Source organism: Manduca sexta, unplaced genomic scaffold (assembly GCF_014839805.1).
Source record: "Manduca sexta isolate Smith_Timp_Sample1 unplaced genomic scaffold, JHU_Msex_v1.0 HiC_scaffold_1386, whole genome shotgun sequence".
Classification (NCBI taxonomy): Eukaryota; Metazoa; Arthropoda; class Insecta; order Lepidoptera; family Sphingidae; genus Manduca; species Manduca sexta.
Window position 1 is genome coordinate 1 of NW_023592245.1, and position 10,056 is coordinate 10,056.

The window sequence follows — 10,056 nt, forward strand, 5'->3', positions numbered from 1 at the left end:
TTCGTTAGCCTTCATTTTATCTTCACAAACCAATTTATACCTTAAATCTGACTCGGGAATGTCACCGACGGCGTGGCCCTTACGACCGAATCCGCCACTAGCACTTCGTCGTTCTCTTCAATGTGGTTGAGGCAACCGTCGCGGGGCACGAACGCGGTTACACCTTCTTGCCGTTCTTGATGAGCTGTACACGCACACACTTGCGGATGGCAGAGTTGGGCTGTTTGGCTTCAACACCACTGCCAAATAGAAATTATCACTTCAAATTCTTGTTTCTACAGATTTTATTATGTGATGAGGATAAAAACCTGAATTATATGAAAATAACAATAGCTCGAAATATCTATAAGTTATTTTAAAAACTATTTATCTCGAAACAATGTTATTGACCACCTAAAGCATTAACATGTCGCATACCTCTATCAACATAAAAACTATACAGAGAACAGAATTGTACCATTATCTATCTATTCAGTGTTATTTATCTTATCATACAAAATGCAAAATATTTACAATATAAATTACGCAAAGACATATGCACATAGTGCAAGTGCATTGTACACAGGCCAGGTGGTGATTATGCAAGTTATTATTATTACTGGCTCACTGCATGAGAACGTGCAGGGCTCGAGACATAGCGACGCGCGCACATTACACTTGTACAGAAATTCCAAAATGCTTGTTTACTCCAGAGCTCAGATAAAATATGCATTTACAAGATACTCCACTTGAGAGTTCGTTGACCCATGTTGTTATTTTACACTCTTGTCTTGGCTTGCAAATATCTTGAGCGCGAAAACGTACTCGAAATTCATCAGTTTAGCACTTCTAGAAGTTAACTTGTTTCTTGCTGTAGTGCGGATTCTTCGTCGCCGCCACTCGCAGTATTATCCTGTGATTGTACCGGGAACACATTCACAGGGCTAATACCGCGTGTGGACGCGACGCCTCGTAGTCTCTTCACTTCAACCAAACGCCGACATCGATCCCTGCGCGGGTGTGCGGTTCGGTTCATGCTTCCCGGACCAAAGCCGAAATCAACTCTACACCATCATCACTTAGATACGAGGTGAAACTTACTTACACTTTCTCCAGGACGATGCCCTTAGCGTGAGATGCACCACCGAAGGGGTTAGCCTTCCACCTCGTCCCCATGTGGGCTTTCTTGAATTCCTTGTCAGCCCATCGTTGCTCACGACGATGGTTCACGTGCTGCGCGCCGTGCGGATTCCTCTGGGTTTACCTGAAATAGCGATGGCGCCGGTTATCACTCATGTTTACCAAACACCGAAATCGACACTAAAAACTTTTAACGGTACATCATGAATGAGGAAATGTTTGTTGCACCTCCAAATCATTCCAGCATTAACGCGATGGAGTCAGATTTATTTTACACCACGAGAATAACATGTCTGCGCCATGGCCGACACCTATGCGTGCAATCATAAATTACATTTTATTGAAAAACTATATATGAATGATCACTTCCACATTACATATCAGTTTATCGCACTGTTACACATATTTTTAAAGCAAAACTAATAAATAAACTATAATATTTTCGGCACAAAACTATTCCTTACCCATTTGGATAACGCGACACCAATCGGGTACGGATGGGAAAAGAAATTATCACGACGTCTAGCCAACCAAGGCCTACAAATTTTCACTACTGCCAACATCACAAAATTAATCTAGGGTTGCTATTTAATAAAAAAAAAAAATACAAAAAAATCACTTATTGTTTTATATTATTTTAATAAATGTACTAGGTGAATTGTTTTTTTCAGACACTTTCAATCACTATCATCAATAGTAATTACGTACTTTTGTAAGTAAATATTTTTGTAATGTGTTAAAAAATCGGTTACATACAATCCAAATCATGCAACGCTCAAGCCAATTGTTTTGTAGGTATTTTAAATTATACCATAGACAACCGGAAATAAAATACATTCATTCAACTAATGTCATATTGACGTTGAGTGTTGACAGGCTATTTTGTCTGTGACTATAATTTTTGTATTGTGTTTACGTTCTAGAATATTGTAAATTGTCGCATTTAAATTTGATTTACTTAGTAAACATTAGTTCCGCGTTACTCTAAAAGTAATAAGAGAAACAAAATGACTCTAAACCTTGCAAGGAAAGACGGTGGACCAGGGTACGTCGGAATACAGTTTTGTCAAGAATGCAACAACATGCTGTACCCGCGCGAAGATAAAAACAACAAAGTGCTGCTGTACGCATGTAGGAATTGTGATTATAAGCAGCTAGCGGACTCTAACTGCGTGTACGTAAACAAAATTATGCACGAAGTAGACGAATTGACGCATATAAACCCCGACGTGGTGAGCGACCCGACCCTGCCTCGGACGAAGGATCACATGTGCCCCAAGTGCAACCACCGCGAAGCTGTGTTCTTCCAGGGGCAGACGAGACGCGCCGAAGAAGAGATGAGACTATACTACGTGTGTACCAGTTGTAAACATCGGTGGACTGAGTGAAAACTAGTTATACTTTTTGTAATTTTAACTTTAAGGCTCAATAAATTATATTCTGTATATTTTGGTTTTCAATAGCACTCCTGTTTAATATTGTTGGTTTATAACATTTTTTGTTATTTATTTATGGTAATATGATTACAATTACATAAATATTCAAATTTATTAATCTCAATTTCAAGAACAATCCAATATTTTATTTCATTACAGGATAAGATACTTAATTTAGTGGTTGTGGGAGATAATAAAAGATGAGAATTTTCAATATAGTTTATTAACTAAAAATATTGCCAAGCCATCTGTTCTAACAATGTTAACAATTCACAGCCATTGATCAATCAATATGTAAAACACGGCCATCAGTCTAACACAAACACTTCTACACATCTTCAAGGACACAATAACAATCTGCTTATTTATAATCAGATTATATAAAAAAATATTCAATAAATATAATATGAAACATCCATTTTCTGTTACACTGCCCTTAACTTATATAAACAATTGAAAATATTTTTACAAAATAACATACAAGTTGCAACCCATTAATGGTAACAATTTTAAACAAATATTTATTCCATACACAAAATAATCCATTTTAAAATTGACTAGATATTATCAACCATCAAAGTTCCACAATCTTAGGCTTTGCAATAGTTGGCACTTTGGCACATTTGACTAAAGGCATGATCATTAACATACATACAACCATGGAGTGATTATGATCAGCGAAGCACAACACATTGTGCTACAGATTACATTTTATTTGAACAACTCTACTTTTATACTAGAATATCTTAGAATGCTTTAGCGTAAACATTAAATACTGTCGATACAACCATTTCTATAATAGGCAATTTCAACTTCTTGTGATACAATGAAATGAATGCTTACGCTAAACATTCAGGGCGAAAATAACTTAGGAAACAGCTGCTTAAAACCTAGCCAAATGACATCGAGCATAACAATAATTATTTGACAATATTCAGGTGCATCTTTTTTCGTTTGCATAGTTACTAGAAATACGATGCTCATTGAATTTGCAAAATGCCTAAAATTTTAACTTTATTTAAAAGTCGTAATCAAGATATTGAATGTAATAAAAGTACATAATTGATACTGACTCCAGATGCGATATCCCTCGACTAGGCTTTATAATTCGCTATTCTATAATCAAACAGAACATTAAAAATAATCAGAGCTGCCTACATAACCTAAAGCGGTCCTACATACAAAATATCGACATAGCACTATTAAATATTACAGCTAAGTGAATGGAAGCATGCAGTGAAGGATTACACTTGTGAAAGAAGCATATTATATCAAAAACATTGCCGCGGACACGTCTTTATTAGCGAATTAGGTATCTTTATGTCTGAGTAGTCCTGGCGATAGCACAGTGGGCACGTAGGGTCGCGGTTTGATTTTCGCTGAGGAAATTGATCTTCGTTAGTAGTAAATGTATACCCAGGTTCCATACAATTCAGTTAAGTTGTGGCCTAAAGAATTATAGACAGTTTTTTTTTTCAAAAAAGACCTTTATAGTACGTCTTAAGCATTTAAAAAGATGTGTCCAATGTGTATACAAAGTTTTCAAGAACATCATAGAATACATTTTAGCAAAACCCTGATAATGAAGGCCGATGGATTGTAAACAGGTGATCGCTTAACAATTTCTATTTTATAGATCAAAACGATTATATCCTAGTAAGCCGTTATACTTATTTAATTAGTAAATATTTTCTCTCGTTGATATTCGTACTTATTAGTTTTTTTACTTAAATTTATTTCTCATAACATAATTAATTTTACAAAATAATTCTTTAATACAGATACTTAAACGATTTTTTTAGTTATAAATAAAGGTATAAGTACTTTGTTTTACCAAATATTGCTCGTAGAATAAATAGTACCTATTGCAACAGCAGCCTCTACGATTGGTTGAGCGCTTTGACCATAATTTCTCGTATAACTTTTCATAATATGGTTTTATACTTATTAATGTATGGACATTACTGTTAAAGTATTTTCGTGAATAAATTAGTACTTATAAATATAAGAATTAAATAATTTTCATCTGAAAAGGTGTACTTTTATTGTGCAAATGCAACTTTATTGTATAGTAACATTGATATAGTCCAAACTATAGTATAAGATATACTTTTATATGGTATGTTACGAGAAATAAATCAAGTAGGTATGAATATTAACTATAATAAGAAAAAACTTAACAATTGTAAGTACGTAATAATATCATCAACCTTTTCGGAAGACGGGATTTTTTTAAATTATAGGGAAGAGTACAATGTTTCTTAATATTTAAAACGAACCTTTAATTTAATCTAGCCACAAACCGACATTTATTTTGGTGGAGTATTCTTAAGAACTAAAAAATAATAAATTAGGTAGGTATGTAAAAGTAGGAATAAAATAATTTAAAAAATGACAATATAATGGCCAGTAGTAATTGCAGTAAATCATTCCATTTTTAAATACTGCCTGTAGCATTGTTGACATGTAGAGTTGTCCAGACTGATGAATTGTCTAATTGGTCTCCGTTTTAGGTAGACTCTATTAGAATTATCTTCTTTTTAGTAGCATTATCTTATGGGATTATATTAAATGTTGTGTGATACTTGTAATATTTTCTCTAAGTAAAGCTTGATGAATAAGTCTAACTGACATCCGGGTTGGAGCTAGATTAAAATTAATAAGAACGCGAAAATACGTTATTAATTTCATTTCTAGGCGAACTAAATACATTTACCGCCTTATTATTTTTACATACATTGCTATTAAATGCTACTCTACTATACAACGAATTAAATAATTTCTAAAAAACGTTACAATGTGCGTATAACCGTATTGCTTCTATATTCTTAAAACCGTTATAAAATTCAAGCTCGGCAAAACAACCGTTATTTTTATACTACGTCTACAAAAGCTATGTTGGACAATTTAGCGGACAATTTTTTTGGTGTGATGATGTTGAAATGCAATCGTGCACTACAAAAATAGCAGGGTTACACATTAGGTTATTTATGCGTTTTAAATTAATCTTATTGGTAATAAAATATTAAGTGATTTAAATTATTCAATACAAATAAAACCGTCCTACAAAAAACACGGAAAATGACACAAAATAATTTTATTTCTTATTAATAACAACGAAATCGGGTTATACTTTCGCTAACGATAATCGTGGTGGACGGCGAAAAGCGAGACAAAGACGGCATAAATAGTGTTCGTTGATTATTATAGCTTATGATATATTGCTTGTTTACCTTGACTATTTTATATTACGTATCATTTAACTTTTTTTAAAAAAAATTGTCGAGTATTTGGCTTTCTCTGGTTTAATATAAAAAATAGCAAATAGTTTTTGATTGCAATTAAAATATAACGATAACGTTATTGTTAACGCGTTATTAAGTTCGTTATGCAAGTTTTGGCCAAGAAAAAAAATAAAGACAAATTAACTATGTCCACAATATAATTAGAAAAAAAATCTTAGGGCAAAGCGAATACATCAGATATTTTTCTTTCGTGAGTTTCGAGCCAACGAAACGAATACTTATACGAAGACTTATCATTTACTTATGGTTTGAAACAACTTTCTTGTGTTGGTTATATGGACTTTTTTCAGAAGCTCCATAAAGGGACATACTATTTTTTATAGCACGAAAACTTGGCAAATTAATGATTGCGCAGGTTAATGCTGTGTGTGTGCTGCGGCCCTAAGTAACTAAGAATGTACAGTTGAAGTGAAAAATCCACACAAAAATATCTTTCAATGTAATCCAAAATTAATTTCTTGTAGTAAAATTAATTATTTTATCAAAATTAATTTAAGAGATAGCTGCCAAAAACTATAGGATAGCTGCCAAAAACTATAGACATTTCACTTCAAATGTTGTCGCACACCCGTTTTGACCTTCTCAACCTTCTGCCCAGGGTGCGCTTCCTCCCCCTACGTTACCTAATCATCTTATTTGGTGTACGTGGCATCAATCTTCAGCCTTCTGCCACGTATGGAAAGCCGTCGTCAGTGCTCGGGCGGGGCTGGTATTTCTGGAAAGTTCTCTGGCAACGGCGGTAGCACGTTGGTCTCGAACTGGCCCGACATGTTCCCCGGGGGGGAGTAGTTCGCGACCACGATGACCTTGCCCGCCCGGGAGCGAGCTTTGCCCACGCCGAAGTACCGTGTCGCCACCCACACCATCTGGGTGAAGTGACCTGGAGAATGTGTTGTGGAATTATATATCTGGATTTGCATATGTAATGTAATTTAACAAGGTCGAACAGGTGATCAATATTTAGTTGAAACAGAAGCTTCCTTATAGTTCTAGTGGCTGTGTACACGGTCCCTGAGCCGTGCGGTTTTAAATTCAATTTCCAGACCACAAAACTACTTAAATTATTTTGTTAAAATTAACATCTTCGTTGTTCGGGACTTGAATTTGTTGGACAAAGGCCTTAATTATATATATACTCAGAGACGGTCTCAGGGGGAGACGAACCGGGTACAACCTAGAGCCTTGGCCTTACCCCTGTAAGCGCGAGGGTCCTGCGTCGCACAGTACCTGGAGGCCCTTTTTTTACCATCTTACCGACGAAACTGTTAAAACCGGGGAACTTATTTTTGCTATTGGGGCCTCGCGTAATTTTTTTTTGCCTGGGGCCTCATGTAGTTTCGGGACGCCACCGTATATACAACATACTGTAGAGTACCCAAGGGCTAAAAAGGTAGATAAATAAATACAATTACCTGCATTAACATTAGCGTGAAGAACATCAGGCTCCTTGAAGAAGTTGTACTGCTTGACGGCGGCATACCAGTAGGAGGACACCTCCTGACCTACAACAGTTGTCAGTCATCCGGTTTATTTATACAGAAGACATGCTAGATATTGAATCTAGAAGAGGTTTATCAGGTCAGTCCATATGTAATGGAGTAAACTTCGACATGTAACATCTTCAACGGTGGAAATGCTGTAATTGGTGATGAACCAAAACATGGAGACGCCTTATGTTAAAAAATATCGTCTGTTGGCGAAGAACGTACAAGCGCTGTACCTATTTATACTAAGTTACGTATTTTTCATAAAGTGGTCTCTATTCTTTGTAAATTATCACTCGCTTTAACTATGAAAATATCGCGCGGCAACCTGTATACATGAGAAGTTATTTATAAGTATGAGAAGTCTGCCAATCCAAACTAGGCCAGCATGGTGGTTAAAGGCCTAATCCCTCTCGACAGGAGAGAAGGCCTGTACTAAGCAGTGTGACATAATTTTGACAAGATTTTGCTTCTCTGGACATTATGGCATGATCTTATATAATAGGTTTCTCTCATCATATCACAGTAAGATAAATCGTCGGTGACTGTCTACCCTCCTTTATGTTATACCTGTGACATCAGGCTGCAGCGCGCTGACCGGTCTCTGATAGAGGTTTTGCCCCACGTCCCGGTCGTTCCTGTAGTGGAACTTGTTCGTGTGCGCGAGGTGGTTGGCCCACGCTTGGGCATAGTCGCATAGCTGGAACATACATAACCATATTACTAAACATAACATACATAAGACTTTTGGGCTATGATAGGAAATATAGGTGATATTTTAAAACACATCATGTTTTGTGCAATAAATGTCTCATCTATGTTCATAATCAATAGTTTCAGGAATTTCAATGCTATAAGATACTACGTAAGAACATTTCTTAAAATTAATGCCAGCAGTATTTTACACCTTACACACATTCATTTCGTAAGCACCTGCATTGTCACTTATGTCGGTTTTAGTATGTAAACTGGTGAAGAATAAAATGTTACATTTTGGTGAGTTACCTCAGGTGCCATGTAGAGCTGCGGCGCGCCGTGCCGCTGCCGGTACACGTTGTGCCAGCACAGACACTCGGTGATGAAGTCGCTGTCCTGCCACGCGGTGCGCACCTCGCTCCACTGCACCACCATGCTCACCGGCTTCGATTGCAGCACCTGGAACGTGGAAAACTAAAAAATAAAATCCCTCCTAGCCGAAGTTCAGAATTTCGGCCACAGCGGCCAAATTCAACGAAGATCAGCCCGGTACGTAGGAGATATTATAGTGCACAAGTGTGTGCGCAATACACAGGTGCACTCTCTGTTCCTTCACTCTCATAGTCCGGTGCAACGGCAATCCAACATGACCGGAGAGAGATCAGAAACCAACAGATTTATGTTCTTTCAGAGGTACGCTGGTACCACATCGCCTACTTCAGCCTGCGATTGAGTAATGTTTAAGACGGTAATAACCATCACTATTACTAGTACTAGCAGTAGTCATAGCGTAGTAAATTCTTTCTTCCGCCTAGCAGGAGTGTGTATGCAATATTGTGGTCCGGTTTGAAGGACATTTTAGCCAGCGTGATCACTGGGTATTATGAGACGTAAAATCTTATTTCGCAGGGTGACGATCGCAGTGGAGTGCCGCGCAGTTCCTTATATTGCAAACTTTTATATGGTGCTGCTACTGTTCATGGGCGGTCCTATCACTTACCAACAGGCGATTTGTATTATTTCAGTCAAGGGAGTTTCCCGTCCCGTTATTCGGTCAAACAAAGAAAGGCTCTTACTGATTTTTACTGAAAATAAGAATATCTAAAGGTACAACTACTCCGCGTTACTGCACGCCCGAGCCGACCGTTTTAAATCCCACGTGAAATACCTTCTCAAATTTATTCTTAGACATCACTTGTAGAGCCGCTCGGTCTAAAAATAAGAAGTTACTTCAATTGGGCGAATTTAAAATTAAGTAATTCAGTTTTAGAAACTTTTCCACACAGTTATCAGTTTACAAAAGGTTCTTTTAAAATTAGTGTAGATTTTGTCGGATTTCATGTATATTAAATCTCGTTAAATCACAACGCCTATTGTTAAACTTGGCTAAACTTAAAATAAGGGTAAGAATCTTCATCATTGTCAAATTTGAGATTTGTAAGCGCAGCGTGTAGTTCAATAGCTGAACAGATTTCGATGTAGGTTTTACTATTTTTTCAAGCCTAACTCAAGTACTATTTTATGTTAGACAGCCACAAAAGTGGACAAAGATTTAATGGCGTTTTGAAATTTGAAAAGTTTCTGCTATATTTGTAGCTGACTACATGTAAACATTAATAAAGGTGTGAAGATCTTAAACAAAGCATGTAACAACGCATCGAATTCCTGCGAATTTCAAAAATAAAAATAATAATTTGCTAATAGACCACACCGACATAATATCACCATTGTTCGATTTTGAATTTAACAAAAAAACCCAGTACGTATTGATCTTATTTCAATAAACAATCTGTTTAATTCCGTGAGTGAAGCGAGCCCGCTTTCATAACAATTTCATTAAAGTTATTGCATCGATATTCCATTGAGACGGTCGTAAAATTTTGTATTTCAATCTACTTAGTTATCGATTGGCATTGGTGATACAGGGTACTGCCAGCTGGAGGCGGGCCAACACGCCTGAAACAGGTTTTCAAACGTGCCTCTTTGATACACGTAAACTAACAACGGCGCGCAGAA

At 36.6% G+C, this 10,056-nt stretch overlaps 2 protein-coding genes and 1 pseudogene across 2 annotated transcripts; 1 reads left to right on the plus strand and 2 right to left on the minus strand.

Moving 5' to 3' along the window:
• Positions 1-30: 30 nt before the first annotated feature.
• On the minus strand, positions 31-1,587 carry LOC119191351 (annotated as a pseudogene).
• Positions 1,588-1,982: 395 nt separating this feature from the next.
• On the plus strand, positions 1,983-2,566 carry LOC119191352 (DNA-directed RNA polymerase II subunit RPB9-like). Its single transcript, XM_037445250.1, has one exon. The coding sequence runs from the start codon at positions 2,127-2,129 to the stop codon at positions 2,505-2,507; it is 381 nt and encodes a 126-aa protein (XP_037301147.1). The 5' UTR covers positions 1,983-2,126; the 3' UTR covers positions 2,508-2,566.
• A 3,932-nt stretch (positions 2,567-6,498) lies between these two features.
• Positions 6,499-8,499, minus strand: LOC115451704 (Golgi-associated plant pathogenesis-related protein 1-like; the record flags this gene model as incomplete). The annotated part of the gene is made up of 4 exons (XM_037445249.1): positions 6,499-6,740; positions 7,273-7,362; positions 7,915-8,044; positions 8,350-8,499. Coding segments are annotated over 4 exons (561 nt in total), but the record flags the coding sequence as incomplete, so codon positions are not given.
• Between the last annotated feature and the right edge of the window lie 1,557 nt (positions 8,500-10,056).

Coding starts and splice junctions, on each gene's coding strand:
- LOC119191352 (XM_037445250.1), top strand. CDS start 2,127: ATGACTCTAAACCTTGCAAGGAAAGACGGTGGACCAGGGTACGTCGGA.